Source organism: Melanotaenia boesemani, chromosome 7 (genome assembly GCF_017639745.1).
Source record: "Melanotaenia boesemani isolate fMelBoe1 chromosome 7, fMelBoe1.pri, whole genome shotgun sequence".
NCBI classification, from domain to species: Eukaryota; Metazoa; Chordata; class Actinopteri; order Atheriniformes; family Melanotaeniidae; genus Melanotaenia; species Melanotaenia boesemani.
In genome coordinates this window covers 18,747,092-18,766,550 of record NC_055688.1, presented here as the reverse complement: position 1 = coordinate 18,766,550, position 19,459 = coordinate 18,747,092, and the positions used below count along the sequence as shown (strand labels likewise).

At 38.6% G+C, this 19,459-nt stretch overlaps 4 protein-coding genes across 12 annotated transcripts in view; 2 read left to right on the top strand and 2 right to left on the bottom strand.

Annotated features, from left to right (window-relative positions):
- The first annotated feature begins 97 nt into the window (after window positions 1–97).
- On the top strand, window positions 98–1,806 carry timm8a (translocase of inner mitochondrial membrane 8 homolog A (yeast)). Its single transcript, XM_041991132.1, has 2 exons — window positions 98–311; window positions 1,100–1,806. The coding sequence occupies exons 1-2, from the start codon at window positions 201–203 to the stop codon at window positions 1,259–1,261; spliced, it is 273 nt and encodes a 90-aa protein (XP_041847066.1). The 5' UTR covers window positions 98–200; the 3' UTR covers window positions 1,262–1,806.
- Window positions 1,793–7,064, bottom strand: zgc:101583 (uncharacterized protein LOC494104 homolog). Of its 4 annotated transcripts, XM_041991129.1 has the most exons (7): window positions 6,996–7,064; window positions 5,085–5,217; window positions 3,861–3,917; window positions 3,510–3,600; window positions 3,128–3,288; window positions 2,640–3,041; window positions 1,793–2,547 (listed from the first exon to the last, which is right to left on the bottom strand). In XM_041991129.1, the coding sequence occupies exons 1-7, from the start codon at window positions 6,999–7,001 to the stop codon at window positions 2,489–2,491; spliced, it is 909 nt and encodes a 302-aa protein (XP_041847063.1). In that variant the 5' UTR covers window positions 7,002–7,064; the 3' UTR covers window positions 1,793–2,488. The 4 variants fall into 4 exon arrangements, with proteins under 4 accessions (XP_041847063.1, XP_041847061.1, XP_041847062.1 ...); XM_041991127.1 differs by having other exon boundaries at window positions 1,793–3,041; XM_041991128.1 differs by lacking the exon at window positions 6,996–7,064 and adding an exon at window positions 5,471–5,545 and having other exon boundaries at window positions 1,793–3,041.
- Window positions 6,778–9,323, top strand: mars2 (methionyl-tRNA synthetase 2, mitochondrial). The gene is made up of 3 exons (XM_041991126.1): window positions 6,778–7,327; window positions 7,412–7,746; window positions 7,841–9,323. The coding sequence occupies exons 1-3, from the start codon at window positions 7,054–7,056 to the stop codon at window positions 9,014–9,016; spliced, it is 1,785 nt and encodes a 594-aa protein (XP_041847060.1). The 5' UTR covers window positions 6,778–7,053; the 3' UTR covers window positions 9,017–9,323.
- Window positions 9,324–9,325: 2 nt separating this feature from the next.
- The window catches only part of med12 (mediator complex subunit 12), a 31,617-nt gene continuing 21,483 nt past the window's right edge, over window positions 9,326–19,459 (bottom strand). For 3 of the 6 annotated variants that reach the window (XM_041991116.1, XM_041991115.1, XM_041991118.1), the window contains exons 37-43: window positions 19,228–19,442; window positions 18,850–18,927; window positions 18,440–18,669; window positions 18,113–18,272; window positions 11,080–11,307; window positions 10,281–10,362; window positions 9,326–10,199 (exon numbers count right to left, since the gene is read on the bottom strand). In XM_041991116.1, the coding sequence (XP_041847050.1) occupies window positions 10,162–10,199; window positions 10,281–10,362; window positions 11,080–11,307; window positions 18,113–18,272; window positions 18,440–18,669; window positions 18,850–18,927; window positions 19,228–19,442 (1,031 nt within the window). In that variant the 3' untranslated portion in view covers window positions 9,326–10,161. The remainder of the gene's footprint in view (window positions 10,200–10,280; window positions 10,363–11,079; window positions 11,308–18,112; window positions 18,273–18,439; window positions 18,670–18,849; window positions 18,928–19,227; window positions 19,443–19,459) is intronic. The other 3 variants (XM_041991120.1, XM_041991119.1, XM_041991117.1) reach the window with 2 other exon arrangements.

The following is a 19,459-nucleotide window of genomic DNA, read 5'->3' as shown; positions in this document are numbered from 1 at the left end:
TATTTATATAATTATCAAGTGAACGTGGCCATAGAGAAGGTTACGTATACATAATGTGCTGTCACACAAACGTGCCTTCTGATTGGTTAAACTACTTCCTGCTTCCTGTCGTTCATTCACGCACGTGAAGGTCAGCAAAGAAAGCCGTTCGGCAAAGATAATTCAAAGAAATAGTATTATAACATTAAATTTTAGAAAATATGGACAGTCAAAGCGCGACAGCAGACCCCCAGCTTCAACACTTTATTGAAATCGAGTCTCAGAAACAGAGATTTCAGCAGCTGGTGCATCAAATGACAGAGGTTTGCTGGGTAAGAACATCTTTTAAATAAGTACAGTTCAGCAGGTTGCCGTTCGACATGTGTGTTTGGCTACTGACTCGTTGCCGCTAAGTCTTTAACTGATAGAAAAGTAACAGTTTCGTGTGTTTTTGTTAGCTAAGCCAAATATCAACCCCGCCTGTGAGCCATGTATATCACTCCGGTATTCAGACACATGCCGTACTACGTCGTCAGCAGTAATGTTATAAAGATTTTTACTCTTTGCATGCAGCTATTACAAAATACAAGTTTTTTAACGTGCTTCTTTTAAGGGGTTCTTGCCCAGCCCGGTAAGGCTAGTGCCCTGAAGAGAAGCTAAATGAAGCGTCAGAATTTAGAAATACTGGCTGTTAAACCTCAGCTTCGTCTTATGCAGATTGTCATACTAAAGATAAATTACTGTATCTGATAATGCAAATACTCTAAAGTACGCGATATGTTTAGTATACGTTCAAAAAACCATTTTGACCTGTCCTTTAACATTTATTTGTAATGTTACGTGATAAAGTAACTTATTACGTGCTGAGGTCACAGCCGGAGTCATGCGCTTTATATATTACCTTTTTTTTTATCCATTATTTGCTGTTGTCTGGCCATAGACAGATAAACGTTTGTGTTAATAATACAAGAAATAATACAAAAAAGAGTAATCTATTAGTATAATGAAAAAATCAGCCAAATTCTCTAAACTTTCTCCAGTGTTCATGTGTAAAAGCATTTGAAGAAATCTAAATGGTGTTTCTTGTACTTCATCTGAACTGTTTTGCCTGTATCCATAGGAAAAATGTATGGATAAACCCGGACCAAAGCTCGACTCCAGGACTGAAATGTGTTTCGTTAACTGCGTGGAGCGATTTATCGACACCAGCCAGTTTATCCTAAATAGACTGGAGCAAACACAAAGGAGCAGGGGGGCATTCTCGGAGACCATGACGGACTGAAAACTACCACTGAAAAGATGTATGACACACACAAGGTCAGCGACTGTCTGTGAGGCGGCAGCTTGAGTCGGAGACAGTTGTCTGTACAGCACCCTCACTGTCCAATCAACTGGGAGCGACGTGAAGAGCCACTTTGGATACAAGTGCCTGAGATCAACACCATTACTGGACTCGTGTAAAAGTTGAGTGCTTTATTCGTCCTCTGCTGGAAAATGAGTGTTATAAAATGTTTAGACTGTAGTCTTTTGCTGACTATGTCAATTCATTTAATTTGAGTAAGTATACATTCAAACTGTGAAGCCCGGTTTGAACGTGTCATCATTCACTGAAAGGTAGTTGCTTCTGGAATATTTGGCTTGCTAGCTGCTTGTGACAGCCACAAGGACTTCACCATACACTGATGTCAAATAAAAGACCCTTCAATGTCAAGAATGAAGAGACAAGCTCAATAGTTAAAGATTCTGGACTGTACATAGGCAATAAACAAAATGCTGAATAATTTTGTCCACTCTTTTGGAAATTGTATTAAACTGAATTTGTAGTTATGTTTTAATCAGCATTATCAAACACACAAAAATACAGTTGCATTAGATTTGTTAATACTTGGCACATGTTGGAAATTAAGCTGTACATAAAAATAGTATTCTTTGGTGCAGTTTGTTTATATAATACTAAACCTTTACAGTAGCTCATCACAGGAATTATAGTAACTGCCTTAACACTGGTTGGAAATTAATCATATTTATATGTATGATCAAGATTAAAAGTGCTTAACTATGAATACGTTTCAGTAACAAAGGCAACATCTGGCTATGTATTGTTTAAACGTAAGATACTGTAAAAAATATTTACTCAACAGTGCAACAGACATTCACATTCACTAATTATATCCTAATTCTGTATTTTCCTTTAAGTGAAAGAAAATGTGGCTGCACCATCAAGTCAAACTGACGACATTCGCTTTAAATAAAATCCACAGTGGCTGCAACATAAGATAAACTTTAGACAACTTGCTCATCCAGAGTATTCTGAATTTGGTAAAACACACCTGAAAACATGTTTAAGAACACAAGTCACATTTTAAAGTTGTGATGTGCATTAAAGCTTTGTAATATTTTCTTTCCTGATAAGACGTTTGGTCCTCTTCATGGGGCTCTTTGGTGTGTTCCCCATCCACCGTTTGAGCCTCCTTCTCTTGGCTGCTTCACCTCATCCTCTGCTAGTGAATCATGGCTGGGAAGAGCCACATAAGGCTGTTGGCCCCATGGGAATCCCTGAGGACCCTTCTTTAAAAAGAGAGGGAGAGAATCCCAACTAAATATGGTGTCTTTGAAGGCATGGAGGAGGAAAATTCCCAAAATGATGGTGAGAAACCCACTTATTGTTCCCATTATGCCATCAGCGGTCATCCTTAACCACTCTTTGAAGAGGATGGCAGAGCAGGCCATGACAGATGTGGTGAAAAAGACGTAGTAAATTGGAGTGACAATGGAGGTGTTAAAAATGTCAAGAGCTTTGTTCAGGTAATTGATTTGAATGCTGACACAGATTACCAGGCAGATGAGTAATGACCAGAACAGGGGTTCCTTCAGCACTGCAGTCCCAGCAAACAGCTGTTTAATGCCAATCCCCAGGCCCTTCACACAAGACACAGAGAGGGAGCCAATCACAGAGCAGATCAGGATGTAGACCAGCACATTCTTCTGTCCGAAGCGTGGAGCCACAGCAAAAATAAGAACCAAGCTGCTTCCCACAACGCACACAGCAAACACAATGAACCCTAGTGGAAGCATTTAAGAGTGAGTTAGTACCATGAGTTTCCACGGTATGGTTAATAATTTTCTACTGATAAAAATATGGGCCAACCTGGGTCCTTAAGTTTCTCAGCCATCGCACTGAGTGAAGCAACCTCTTCTTCCTGCGGTGCATGGATCACCATGACTGTGGAGCCCAAGACACACAGCAAGCAACCAATCTTCCCATGAACGTTCAGCCGCTCGCTCAGAAAGTAAGAGGAGAGTACAGCACTGGAAAATAAAAATGTTGGGGCTGTTTTAGCACATGTGCAACTACTTAATTATATTTAATCAAACTCATTAAAAAGCCTCAACCAAGACAGCATGCCATTTATTCTTAATAAAAAGATTTTTTTTACTGGTTTTAAAACTAACTTCATTTTCTAACTGGATGCCGGTTTTCAGCACACACAATGTTATAATGAGATCAAATAAATGTCAAAAACTATTACCTGACAAGCACACTCAGTGCTCCAAGGGGGGTCACCAGTGTTGCTGGTGCAAATATATATGCAGCAAAGTTAGCAGCCTCTCCAGCTCCCACTGTAACAGATCAAAATTTCCATTAGAAGGCACAGATTCATAACTTTCTCAGCACTGAGAAATTACTTTCTTTCATCCCACATATGCAAATGTGCTCTTTTGTGCAGTCTGTGGGTGCTGAACATACTGCAACATCACTAACAAAAATACCAAACCCACAGAGTCTCATTTCTCCTTAAACAAAGACCACATTGTTTCTAGGCATGACTGGTCAGAGAGGGGGGGAAAAAAAGAAAAGAAAAACTAAATAATTCACTTACTTGAAATAAGTCCAGCCCACCATAGCCACTCTTTGAGATAAGCATGCCCCCCTTGACCTGTAAGGTATAGACAGGAAAATTAGTGATTGTATCAATTCCAAATATCTCATAAAATAAAATAAAAAAATAAAAAAAATTGGAGGGTGATTAGGTTTTTTTTTTTACCCATTAGCCATAATATCAAAACAGCTGAAATCCTATAAGAAGTCAATGTCCTGATGAACTTAAAGGGCATTTAGGTGGATTTTTCTTTAATACATAGCACCTATCTAAATACTGTCGCTAGCTAAACACAGACCCACATGGGCGCAGTTGTCTCAGGAGTAGCTTCTTTAAGCAGAAGTGCTTAAAAAGTACTCTTCAATTGAGTACATTAGGGAGCATGGCATGTAAACATGTAAACAAACTCTACAGATCACAGTGCAGTTATACAAATACATAATTTCATTAAATCTTAGGATGACACATGCTTTTCAGACCTACATCCATGTATTTATACCTTTACTTTTAAGCTAGAACTAAATTAAGCATAAATGTCACCTCTGATTCACAAAGGACTTTCCTATTCACAGCTTTGCCTCTGTTTCCATTAGCAAATACAGCAAGGTCTGACTGAGCATCTCCAAAAGTAAAAGGAAGTTCATTAAACGAAAATATTGCCTACAGAGAACAGCAGTCAATGGGCTGAGTCTTGGGATGATAAAATTTAAATATAAAATATTATTGCCATTAAATTACACCAGTAAACTGTTTAATAAACTTCGGTGCTTCAGTAATGCTTCACAATAACACTATAAAAGACAAATTAAGTGAAAACTGACTTGTATATTGATGATTAATGAATGACGAGTCTTCTAATGCATACATAAGTGACACCATGACATGTTTGTCTCTGTAATAAATGGTTGTTCACCTGTCACAAAGAAAAATATGCTTGGTTGGAAAAGACAAATACTGCAGGTGCAAACGTAATCTTATTAATTAACAAATCTCTACTGTGATCTTTCCTACCTGATCAGATAGTTTTATGCCCCAGTCCATCGATTCATTACAGAAACGCATCACTGCGCGCATATTGTGATATTTAATTACATTTTTTTAATTATTATTATTGTTTTTAAAACGGAAGGATGGTGCTTGTTACATTTAGATGCGTTAGATATAAAGCTCCTGGCGTTTTATTTAATGGCTGACTCATCAGGTTTAGAGGAAAACTTTCATTACCTGCTCGCATCGAGCCTCTGCTGGCCAATCGCAGCAGGCCTTTCTTTTTCAGGATGAAACTTGCTCCGATAAAAACACTGGAGCTCACAGCCAGAGAGAGACCGATGTAAAAGTCCAAGCGGTTCACCTCCATCTATAAAACAAAGTGGCGTTAAAGCGGATGAAATAATCAAATTGGTATAGAAAACTTTTTCAAGTTAAGCAACGGGCGCGTATAACATCACATGATAACTGAGCCGCTTCAGCGACTAGTGTGATCTAGAGCTCTTGTAACGTCTTAAAGATGCAGAACACAAAAACACAACCCCTTTCATGTACTTAGATGTAATTAATTTAAAAACGGTATTTGAGCGTTATTTAAAGTTAGAGTTTGAAAAATGTTTTACCTCGGATATCAAGTTAACCACATTCGTCGCGTGTAGGTGAGAGCAGGAAGTAAAGCAGCTGATTGGTTGGCTGTGATCCTGATACTTCCTGGTGGGAGGAGTTTGTAACGGGCTCTAACTGCTTTTCCTATTTTTTATATCTCCTATTTGAAAACTAAAAACTGCAATTATTTCAAACCGTTACACTAGTAAAACTGCGATGAGCCTGCCTTTTGTTAGGGATTACTTAAAGCGGAATAATTTGATTTTTAATCATGTTTTCTGAAACAAAAGGTGTAAAATACTGTCTCACTATGACCTTCCTGACACATTAAAGTAAATTCTGAAAAAGTGGAAATGATCTGTAAAAGAGTACTTAATTAACAATAATTAAGTTATCTGATTTTGTTGTTTGTTTTGTAAATGTATTTAAATCATTTTTAAAGGCCAGAATAAGAGAAAACCGGAACAAATATTTACATAAAATAACCCACTTGAGATTAACAGATAAAAACTCTGTAACGGTGTTGTAAAAAAGAGAGAGATAGAAACAGAGGGATTAAAAATCCATCATTCTCTGGAAGTCCTGGTGCCAAACTATCTTGTCTGGTGTCATGACACAAGAAAAAGCTGTAGTAAGTATGAAAATGAAAAATGTGATTAAATAAAACCATAACTGTTCAGTTGTTACAATAAAACTGTATATTAAGCAAAACTGGGAAAACATTTTTACTTTCTAAATGTCAGCATCTGTTCTCCTTAGTTCCTGGAAACTTATAAAGTACTAGTATGAGAAACATGTGATACATCACAGTGTAACATGCCCATTCAAGCATTTTTATGCTTTACTGATGTGAAATTCAAACTGGACATATGAATAAAAAAGAAAAAACAAGAAAACATTCAAATATATCCATTTAACACTCTTGGTATGGATTCAATATGGATGGATCTTGTAGCAGCCATTAACTCATGTTTTGTACCCACACTAACCATATTGTTTTATGCTCTTCAACACATATTTCCACAAGTAACACTGTTGAGCGGAAGAAAAGAAAAGAAAAGAAAAGAAAAGAAAGAAAGAAAGAAAGAAAGAAAGAAAGAAAGAAAGAAAGAAAGAAAGAAAGAAAGAAAGAAAGAAAGAAAGAAAGAAATCTAGTCTGAGTGTATAATAATTAGCAAGTGTGTAATATTCTAGGATGTAGTATGAACTTGCAAGAGAATTTTAGAGCAAGAATTTAGAGGGGGTGCCAGGCGAAATCTAGCGAATTGATTGGTGGTTGGCGTTCGACGCTGACTATGCAGCGTTTTGATTGGACACGTGATTGTTGCGCAAAGAAACCGGAAGAAAATCTAACCTTGACAAGCAGGCACAACATGCGCTTAACGTTTACGCCAAGAGCTTCAAGCTAATTGATTTAATCCAGTTTAACTAAAATATTTTACGGTACTACGTCCAGATCCTCGGACATATTTTCCCCCCATTTTTTTTTCTTTGAAAGCGAAGACTTAGCTAGATAAATTAATGGTCAGTGTTAGCACTTACCCACATCCTCAGGATTAAATTCGGGAGGCTTCCTGTTGGTATTGTCCGATATCTAACGATGAAGTTCCCCTTTCTTTTTGTGTCTAGAAGCTGGAAGCATTTTCATAGACTTCAACCAACGCAGTTTTCATCACCAGCTCCAAGACAATGGTGCACTGTTTTGAGACACAACAGCACTCAGTTGTACCAAGATGAAAAGAGTTACTACATAACAACTCCCATCTTTTATGTCAATGCTTCTCCTCATTTGGGACACCTGTATTCAGCTGTGATAGCAGACTGCTTACACAGGTATAAACTGCTTCAGGGATTTAACTCAAGGTTTGCAACAGGTAAGACCTCCATTCACAAAAATGATACATGTTGATATATCCACATTTAAAGATAATAATAATTAAAAAAAATATTAATTTCAGGAACAGATGAACATGGCTTGAAAATCCAGCAAGCTGCTGAGGCTGCAAGAAAAGATCCCCTGACTTTCTCCACTGATGTGTCTGAGCAGTTCAAAAACCTCTTCAGCAGTTGCAACATTTCATACACAGACTACATAAGAACCACTGAGCAGAGACACCGTCAGGTGGTGGAACATTTCTGGTCAGTGCTCTGGAACAAAGGACTTATCTACAAGGGGAGTTATGAAGGCTATTACTCCACACAAGATGAAAGCTTCCTCATGCCATCGCAGGTTGGTGATGCTCTGGACTCATCAGGGAAGGAGATAAAAATATCACTGGAGAGTGGACACAAGGTAACTAAGGTCATGTCTGAATAAGAGCCATCTTTAATGGGATGTTGCACAATTTCTGAACATCATTGTCAAAATTCTCTCCACTATTTTGCAGGTGGAGTGGATGAAAGAGGAGAACTACATGTTTCGCCTGTCTGCGTTTCAGTCTCAGCTGCTCGACTGGTTAAAAGCAAACCCCGGAGCTATACAGCCTGTGCGCTTCCACCATGCTGTTCTGCAGTGGTTGCAGGAAGATCTGCACGACCTTTCGGTGTCCCGTCAGAGAAGCCGTCTCCAGTGGGGCATCCCAGTCCCTGGCGATGCAGGACAGACCATCTATGTGTGGTTAGATGCGCTTGTAAATTACCTCACAGTAGTGGGTTACCCAGAAAGACATCATCAATGGTGGGATGTGGCCCACCACATTATAGGAAAGGACATCCTAAAATTCCACGCCATCTACTGGCCAGCTTTCCTTCTTGGAGCTGGACTGCCTCTGCCACAGGTGATACATGTACACTCGCATTGGACAGTTGAAGGAAAGAAGATGTCTAAAAGTTTGGGTAATGTGGTAGATCCTTTTGAACACTCACGAATGTTTACAACTGATGGTATGAGATACTTTCTGTTGCGTCAGGGAGTCCCAGACTCGGATTGTGATTACACCTATGACAAAGTTATAAAACTGCTCAATGCAGAGCTTGCCGACTCCTTGGGTGGTCTGCTGAACCGCTGCACAGCTCCAGCTCTTAACCCAGCTCAGGTCTACCCATCATTCTGTTCTCAGTCTTTCCCCAGTGAACAGGGAGGCAGAGCTGTGATTGAAGACTACCACATGTTGGATGCTGTGAAAAGCCTACCAGCTGTGGTAGAGAAGCATTATGAGAGCATGCATGTGTATAAAGCTCTGGAGGCTATTGCTGTCTGTGTGAGGCAGACAAATGGGTTTGTTCAGCGCCACAAACCCTGGAAGCTGAATAGGAGGGACGATAAAGACCAACGTTGGCTGGACACTATCATCCATGTCTCCTTTGAATGTCTGAGACTTTATGGCACACTCATCCAGCCAGTAGTGCCAGAGATTTCTAATAAGCTGCTGAGCAGACTCGGGGTGCAACCAGGTGAGAGGAGCTGGAAAACCCTGGACTTCCTGCCGAGGTTTCAGGGGCGGGACTGTCCCTTTGAAGGGAGAGCACTAGGATCAGACTCTGGAGTGCTATTTAGCCGCCTGGAAACTCAGAATGTAGATAAACAAAAACCAAAGGAAACTAAATCTGAACATTTAAAATGATGGTAATTTCACCCATACCTCAGCCATTGTTAAGTTTATATTGACTTTTATATCCGAAACATACAAGCAGCAAGTATACACAGCAGCCTGATCATCCCCTTATCGCATGTTCCAGTCAGTGGCTCTTCATATATACTGGTCTACCCTTGCTCTTAGCTCCTAAAACAAACCTTTTCTGCAGATACATCCAGTGTTATCACTTAAATACCCAGCTGAGGTTGATTTCTAAATCATGTGCAGGATTGAGGATATTTGTGTGAGGAGGGGAAAAAAAAGACAAGGGAGAATTCTGAAACCTCACATGAAAGAAACTATTAAATTTGGTTTTAATTACAGATGTACATTTTCTGCTGCACTGTGCCAAACCATGTACTAGGACTATCTTTTTCAAGCATACCATTACCGAACACAAGAGGATAAGTAAAACACGGACCTTCTCACTCTGAAATGATAATCCTCCACTTTACAAGTGTAAAACATTTACCAGTAAGCACATTGACATCACAATAGGAAAACAATATAAGTAAAGCTAACGACGACAACATTGTAAATATCTAAGTTGCAGGGTCCAGGTGTAAAGGATGATGGATCCTTTTTACCCGTTACTGAGAAACTTATTTCTTGACAATCCTGCCAAATAAAGTGAAACAAAAACAATCCTGTAAAACTTTTCCAACCTGCGTTATTACAAACTCATCTCTCACACTGCATCATGCTGGGATGGCTATTTTCTCTCATAATATCAAAGTGTTCAACAGGCAGTCAACACAAGTACAAGACATGAAAACTGACATGATTTTTTTAATGAGAAATACATGAAACTGAAAAAATTTACAAATTGAAATAAAATAAAAAATTGCATTCTTATAATTTGTGGTAATTTTTTTTACATAGACTTTTCCATCATTAACCATTAAGTGTTTACTTCAGATGAGGCTCCCCCCCTTTCATAATCCATGATTACACAACTGAAGTCATGATATTTTCACATTGTTGCCTCAGTGGTCAAAGCTGAGATTTGGTTAATCTGTTTGGTGGTCCTCTGCACTCTCAACTGTCTTCCCTCTAAGACAATTTTTACAGGGCGCTCCCGTTCTCCCCACATAATGGGCATCATCTCCACACACTACTATAAACAAGCATGATCAGTAATATGAGTTGGTGCCCTGTCCTGGTTGTGTATCTGGGGGAAAAAAGGGGGAAAGATAAACAACACTGGCATGAGAAGAATGCACTGTAAATGGACAAATGAAGGTCGACTTACTTGAAAGCTGTTGCTGCAGCTGTCTTACAAGAGCTGCGGTCTGCTGCTGCTGCTGTGTCTGCTGCATGCCCTGTCGTGGAAACTAAAACAGATTTACACAAACTTGGTAATTACAGCATTTCAAAGGTTGCAGTGTTAACGGATGCTAGGGGTGGAACAACATGTTTACTCTCCAATTGCATCAATGCAAATTGAAAATGTTAAAACTTTGATAAAGTTTGCTTTGTTCACCACCTGATATTGACCTACTCCTGAATGAAATTGAACAGAAATCATATTGTGGCAAAATCTGTGATATAGACTAACATCAAATCATGAAATATGAATCTATATATCATCAACTTTTCTTCTTCTTTTGGTGTTTTCACAGTTGTAAAGATCTCTATCGTGGTGTATCACCACTACCAACCAGGGTCAAAATGCGGAAGTAAACTCTGAATTCGGCACTGTCCGCTTGTGGATGAACTGACTTATTACCCATGGAAACGTAAAAGATGCATATAAGTATGAGGTTGGTGATCCCATTTTTCGTGTGGTTGGTTCGGACTATTATTGAAAAATAAAGAGTCAGATATGTAAAAGAAAACTGGATTTGGGACTATTTTGCGTTGTGAACACAGCCTTAGAATTACAATGTCTTCACTGAAAAGTACATTCTCATAGAGTATTTTAAGATAGAAAATCAACCTGTGACGCAGACAGTGCATCTAAATATCAGCAAATACAATTTATGCAAATCTATAAATATATTCTGCAAAATAAGACTATTCCAGAGCAGAGGTATCCAGTTTGGACTTACCATGGGTTGCTGGGGGGGCAGCGGCTGCATGCTCAGGCCCTGGTTTGGTGCCTGTCCTGGGGGAGGCACCGTCGACACCTGCTGCTGCTGCTGCTGCTGCTGCTGTGGAACTTGTTGTTGAGGAGGAACCTGCTGTGGCTGAACCTGCTGTGGCTGAACCTGCTGCTGTTGTTGAACTTGGGCTTGTTGTTGTTGTTGAACTTGGGCCTGCTGCTGTTGTTGCTGCTGCTGTGGAAATGGAGGAGAAAAAAGGATAATGGAAAAGATTTCTTTTGAAGATATTCTAACAAATGAATATTTTAAACATATATGTATTAATGCTCTCATTATACAAGGCATGTAGCACATTAGTATACATATGAAGCAAAGATCCAATGGCCTCACAAACACACACATCTTGACAAAATATTCATGAGAAACATTAAGAAACATGCTAAAAGCTCAACAGTAGGGGTCGTCTATAGTTTCAAATAAGCTAATATTGGTTTCCATATTTCATGAAACTTCTGTCACGTTGAACCACATATGTCAGTTTTTCAATGTGTAAAACACTAATGATTTCTCCGAGCCGATTTCCAAACTGAGGGGGAGAGTAAGATTTCCAAAGTTTCAAAATACACTTTTTTTGCGATAACCATGCCATATGCTATCACCATTTTTGAATTATAATCCAGACTTTCCAGCAGTTTCAGGGTCAGGATCAATGTTTACATTCAGTGCACAAGAGAACCATCTAAATATAGAACTCCAGAAACTCCAAAGTGCCGGACATTACCAAAATTGATGTACTAATGTACCCTGGGCCGTCCTATTATAAAGAGGTGAAGTCTGGGGAAAATTTTTATGTAGATTTTTGAATAATGTAACCTATGTAAAACTTTAAACTGTATTAGTTGGAGTCTTACATTGATAGAACAATAATGAAGGTTATTTGATGATTGTTTCCAGACCTCATCCTTAATTGTGATGTTAAGATCCTCTTTCCATTTTTGTTTGATCTTCATTGCATGTTGAGGAACTCTTTGTAGAAAAAGTTTAACTAGCAATGAAATCAATCCTTTAGCTTGTGGAGAACGAAGTAAATTTTTAAATAGACAATTTTCCTCTTAAGGGGGATAAAATGAGGAAAAATTTTGTCTTATGAAATTTCTCAATTGCAAATACCGGAAAAAATTTGTTTTCGGCATAGCGTATTTTATTTGTAATTGTTCAAATGAGTAAAGTCACTCATTAATATAAAATTCCTTAATGGATTTCATACCCTTAGAGTTCCACTCTTTGAAACCCCTATCTTTGAGTGAGGGAGGAAATGCATGATTATGCCAAATAGGAGCATGTACTGAAATGTTTGAAATTTGACAGAACTTTTTGATTTGTGACCAAATTTTTTCAGTTATTTAATATATGATGTTCACCTTTACAAGTTACTGCTGGCCTGGGTGATGAAAATAGAATTGCCCAAAAAGAGATTTTACAGTCAGACTGTGTTCAGTTGCTAATCAGGGGGGAGTTTCAGCTGTTAGTCCCCCATCTTCCTTTGGCTTTTCTATGAGCTTTACAGCCCCAAATAACAGGTAGAATAACAGAGTCGATTTGTTTAAAATAAAATCTTGGGATACATATTAGGATATTCTAAAATAAAGAAATAGCGGCAAGGAGACCATTTTATTTGTGTTTACTCGACTTATCAATGATAGATGTAATGTTATTCAATTTTCTACAGTCTTTTTCAGGATATTTAATCTCTCCATAAAGTTACATCTAAATAACAAATTAGGGTTTTTAGTCATTTTTATCCCAAGATATGTAACAATGTTTGAGATGTTAAATTGAGCTGAGGCTATAAAAGCATGTTCCAGTTCTGCTCCCAATGCAACTAGATCAATCTCCTGCCAATTTATGGTGTATCCTGATACATCCCCAAAAGAATTTATTTGTTCTCGTAAATGTGGCACTGTTCAGGGTCGGACACAAAAATAGCAATGTCATCTGCGTAGAGTCAAATTGCCAACGGTTCAATGGCAAGTGCAAACAGCAATGGTGACAGAGGACACCCTTGTCGAGTGTCTCTTTCAAGCGGAATAGGTGAAGACTATTCCTGGTTAGTAATAATTGAGGCAGTGGGTTAAGGTATGCCAGTTGAACACATGAGATAAAAGGGTCACCTAAGTCACCCAGTTAATTGCAACCATAATTTCATTTAGTTATTGGATTATTCAAATTCGCTCGAGTCACCAACCAGTCTTGGAAATGGGACCTTGTTAAGCCAAATGTCGACATCTCCTTTTGTTTTGGATTTATAAAATTGTTTATAGTACTCTAAGAAACGTTCATTAATCACTTTAGGATGGGTGAGAGTATCACCATATTAGATATAATTTTATGTATTGCACGACTATTTTGCTGCCCTCTCAGCTGTTGGGCTAACAATGTATGTGGTTTGTCACCCAGTTCCAAATATCGTACGTGGAGCCGGGACATTTAACTACTCACTTGCTTTGTTAAGATAGTATTATATTCATATTTCAGATTAGCAATTTCCTGCAAAATTTGATTGTTACCTACTTGTTCATTAAGAGTTTTAAATTGGGTTAGTTTATCTTCGATTTCTCTAAAAAATGAATTTGTTTTTTTCTGTGCTGCTTCATACGAAATAATATGCCCTCTCATAACTACCTTAGTTTTCCATAAATTAGAATCTGATGTATTTAAGGTGTCATTAGTTTGTATAAATTCATCTAATTTCTGTGTATGATACATACAGAAATTACCATCACTAATTAATGAGGGTTTCAACTTCCATGTAAAGTCTGACTTTGGCAGATTAAAATCGAACATAAATGTAGTAGGGGCATGATCCGATAAGTATATTATGGTACTTACTGTCAATCACATTGGGCAAAAATTTTTTATCTAATTTAAAAAAAAAAGAATTTAAGAAAATGCATATATTTACATCAGCAGTGACTGAATATTACAATGACCTGGGTGTGCGTGTAAAGTGCAGTGCTTCACCTAAACTGCTTGAAAATGTGTATAGCACCTTACATCACAAATTAATAAAAAGCACTTTGAATTAGTTTATTATTAGCAACTGACTAATAATTTACTGGAATAATGGACTTGACTGAACTAATGTTTAAAACTACACAGCGTTTTATTTATAGTCTCGGTCTAGATAGAAGGTTTATACTGAGTTCTCTTAATAAAACAAAACAGTTGGAAGTATGTCATAGCTACTCTCTGTATCATGCTCTTGGAGTTTGGCCGTGATGTGACTGCACACAGACCGGTGCGTGCACACAGGTGAGCAGACTTCTGCCAGCACTGCATACAATCATCTACCACCTGAAAATCTGACACAATTTCTTTTGTTTTTAACCCTACCAGGAAATGAAGCACTCGCTCTCCATCGAGGAGCAACCGGAGTATTTCTCTCACTGCAGTGTTACGTTGATAAAGCCGTGCACATCACAGGAACACGCACACCTGAACAGGCTGAATCTACCGTCATTGTTTTCATTTCTAAGTCGTATTACGGCTTAAAATGAATTCACTATTCTGTTTACAGGTTTTGTAAAAGTCACCATGTTTTCTAATATCTGAACTTTAAGAATATGTTTAACAACTGAATAACAGTTTCATCAGGACATTAAAAATGTAACTTTTTTTTGTCCGGAGAGTTTTTTTCCACCGCATTTCAGTCGTTTATGGAAAATTTGTCAGCAATGAAGTTTGGAAATAACGACGTGACTTCAAAGCAAGCTGTCATATGATCTTTAAATGATTTAGTCATTACCACATGTGTCATGTTAAAACAGTAATGCTGTAATAGGTAGGTTACCTGTTCCAGAGTTCATGAATAAATAATTCAGCAGTACTCATTTTAAGGTTGTAGATATTTATATTCTGGTTATTAAGCCTGTATGTTATTAAGCCGGCACTCCCAAGGCTGTAAACCTGGGGGAAAGCTGTACTACCAACACCGATAATTATACTACTAATAATAATACAAATAATAATAATAATGAAAATAATCATAATAATAAAATAGTAAATAATATAAAAAATAGATTAGTTACTTTGATATTGGCCAGCAAGTCCTGTGTTGTCGAGTGTCCCCATGAGACCCCAGGTACCTTGAATGAACCTGTCCCTCATCCCAGAAACGAATGTGGACATCCAACGGCTTGGTTTTCGTCTCTCACCAAACATCAGGACGAAGGGTCCGTTGTTCACTCAAGAAATTAATTTGGTGTTAATATAAACTGCTATGCCAGACTGGGATATGATCTGCAACTCCGTCGTTGGTCTTGTACAACATGTGTTTGGTAAAGGTGTTTAATGTCCATAGCACTTCAGCTCTCAGGGTTGGGGTACAGCCAAACGTCGTGCAGAGGTCAGTTTTAGTTTATGTTGCTGCTGAACTTGTCACACTGCCAGATGGTGTCTGCGAGGTACATATACCTGACGGCTCAGACATAAACAAGGAGGGAGTTTGCTGTTTCGCCTTTAAGGCGGCGATATGCTTCACTGATTGCTCATGTGACTTCAAAGCTTTGATCCCCATCGTTCTCAGTTTGATGTTCTTCTTGAACCGAGCTTTGAATGGGTTCTCTACCGGTGTCAACCAGGCCAAGAATGACTCTTTGTACAGCCATGTAATAGTACATCTGCACTTTCCCATTTTACTCACCGAATCCACAAAATTCTCAAGTCACTGTCAGCTAGCTTTCTTTCATGCGAAAATAAAGGCTTCGTGTGTGTTGGGCTAAATGTTCCCCAATAATTTTTCCCTGCAAAGTCAGCGATAATTGGTTCCTAATTTCAATATAATGGTCGGGTTGGAACAGGAGAAAATTACTTCACTTCTGTCACTTCGCAGTTCGGACATTTCCCTGACACATTTTAACGCAATACAGCTTAGAACTTTAGACCAACATAATTTAAGACCTACCATATAAAATTTAAGAACAAAACTGTTTAAGGACTTTTTAAGGTATTAAATGCATATTTGTAAATTCAAGACTTAAGACTTTTTAAGACCCCGCAGGAACCCTGTGTACTAAACCTATGCAGATCCCACCCCTTCCCTTCTTCCCCATTATCCCAAACAAGGTAGGAAAAACCCCAAACTGCCATACTACTAACAGGGGGTTTAACAGAACTTGGCTCTTCCCTAAACTACCAAAACAATGAACATTCTGCTCCCCCACCAGTTAGCAAATTATTTAAACCAAAACATGCACTTTTACTCCTGAGGTTATAGAGATATGCTTTTTATAGTCATTAAAATAAATATCAGAAATTGAACTTGAAGAGGTACACTTGATGCTTATAGCCTATGAATTTGTTACCTGAGTTACCATTACCAGTTAAACATAAGACACTTTCACAGTCAGTGAGTCCACTAGTGTTCAGCTTGCACTCTTGACGCTTCCACCTTGGAAGCTGTTTTTTCTGTGAACTGTGCCGCTTCCTCCGGGGTATCAAACCAGGATATAGCGTTGCCATGGGTGACAATCAAGCGAGCAGGGTAGATGAATCCTGTACGTAATACAGCAGCTTTTAATCTTTTCCTGGTATTCTCAAAGAGTTGATGTCGCTTCATTACTTCTGTAAGAAAATCCAGGAAGACATGAATCTGCTTGCCTTCATACATTAAAGTAGCCCGTTGTTTTGCTAACTGTAAGATAAGTTCCTTTGTACATTCGTTATGAATCCTAGCCATCAACACCCTGGGCCGATTTGCATTGCTAACTGTTAGGCCTCCCAGCCTGTGTGCGCGGTCAACTTTCACCGGCTTTAAAAAATGTTCTCTTCCAAACAGAATGGGAAACAAGTGTGCTACTACAGGTCTTCCATTTTCTATATTTTCCGCCAAGCTGGCTATTTTAATATTTTGACGTCTGGACTATGATTCCAAGTCGATAACATTCTCATGTAGTGTTTTGTTAGCAGCTTCTAGCAGCTCCGACTGCTACTCGAATTTGATTAGCCTGTAATCATGATCGCTACTCACGTTCTCCATTGCAGCGATTCGGTTTGAATGTTCTGTCAGAGTAGCTTGGATGGCTTTCAAGGTGGTTTCCAAAGAGTTGAACCTTTCGTCCATTTTGTTGCTCATTTCTTGTATAGCAGCAAGAACAGCTGCAATAGTCTCCGGTGCTCGGCTAGCTTGTGGTTCAGTTAGCGTATCATCTCCACGTGACTCATCTTCCGGGGCTCCTTCGGCCATTTTTTAAGTGTCAGATGCTTTTTGGTCCTTACGTAATATCATAGACTGCAAATGTCTGAAGAAAGTTTTGGTGAAAAAGCGTTTTTATAATAAGTCTCATTCATCGGTGAGGAGCCTACCAAGATGTGACTACTCTCTCATGTGCTCAGTAGTGCCCCCCAAGAAATTATTAATTAAATTAATAATTTATTAATGTAATGTAATCAGCTGTTTGGTTGTACAGCTTGTGTTTAACCAATGAGATGGAAAACTAGCAAACTACAGACGAAGTTGGATGTGGAACACAGAAAATGTAGGCTAAGAAAGGAACTGTTGTTTACTCTGTTATTGCTTTGCGTGGATTAATATTAAGAGTGCCAGGAATGAACCATGAACTCCAGAACCAGCTGTTTTTTCGCTCCAGCAAAGTCACCTGCAATCAAGTGCTGAAGGAATGAAGTTCTGTATGCTGATATTACCTCATTTGTTCTAGCTGTTGTCTTTGAGAGGTCCTGAGAAGCTAATGCCTAGCCAATAAAATTTCCAAATAGAACTGTACACATGAATACTTAAGTTTTAAGTACATGTTTACACAATAATATCTAATCAATAGATATTAAGGCTGAAAAAAAAACCATTCAGTAGGAGCTCCAATTAATATAAAAATATTGACAACTTGAGTTTTATCATGTTTCCAAATATCCAAAATATTGATTTTCTGATCAGATTAACCACTTCTACCAATGATAAGACATAAACCCAAGCAAAAAAAATTACAAAATAAAGGGGAAAATAAAGGAATGATCAATGACATACTCTGAATTTGAGGTACTGCTGTTGCTGTGCTGCTTGTTGTTGCTGCTGCTGCTGCTCTGCCAGCATCTGATTTGGCCTCAGGCCTGGATGGACTCCCTGGGCTCCCATATGACCAAGATTGTGCATGATAGGATTCTGCTGGAGGGGTTGATTGGCAAACCTTAAGTTTATAAGACAAGAAGAAAAATGAGGAGTGAAGGAGGTGTAGCTACAATGAAAATCAAAGACAACAAAAACGGTTGTTCGAATTTAAACACAGCAACAGTTCTATGTATCCGTATGTGTAAGTGCTACTCAGATCTAATCAAGCAGCTCCCCGATACTGACCTCTGTGTGTTCTGCATATTGTGTGCGTAGCCAGGTGCCTGCTGGTGAACGTAACCACTGGACCTCTGTGGCATTTGCCTAAGAGGATCCACCACAGCTGGGTTGGCTCCAGGATGGGTACCCTGGAAGTTTTGGTTCCCATAGGCGGGGGCAACTATACCACCACCTTGGGAAGGATGCTGCTGCATGCCCATGTGTGATCCATATGTGGTATAGCCCTGAGATATGTTCTGATAATTAAAACAAGGAGAGAAAAAGACTATAACAGATTTTTTTTTTTCTTAAAACAAGCTCTATTTGTGTGGTAGAGTCACCAAAAACCATTTGAAGCTTCAGGATACGTAACAATAACAATATCTGTCCTAAGAAAAGCTGGCAAATTATATAAAAAAGAAAAAAAAAAGACATACCTGTGATGTTTGCATTGAAGGGTATGGCTGGTTAGGTGTCATTTGTCTGATCTGCTGCCCCATAATGCCTTGATTCTGCTAAAAGAATTCATAAAGATTACAATATTTGCATTGGTTTAGGTACAACTTTTAAAAGTGTATATATATATATAGATATATATATATATATATATATATATATATATATATAGAGAGAGAGAGAGAGAGAGAGAGAGAGAGAGAGAGAGAGAGAGAGAGAGAGAGAGAGAGAGAGAGAAATTTATGCACAAAAAGAAAAAAACATTAAATAATCAAATATCCTTTTTTCACTTAGCTTGTAAGCTACATGTTTTCTTGACTGAAGGGAGTTGCTTGAGTTGTCAGAGGGTACCAACTCACCAGTCTGACCTGTAACTGATGTCGCAGCATTTGGCCCTGAGGCAAGCTAGGCTGGGGTTTATAACCCAGTGGGTATTGCTTGTCCAGTCCCATCATACCAGTCATGTTACCCTGCATGCCAGACATCATGGCTGGATAGCTGGGCCGAGTGGGCATCATTTTGTTCATCTGTGGGTTACGGGCAGGTCTGTAGGGAGGTTCTAAACCTGGACCACCTGTTGAAAATCAAATA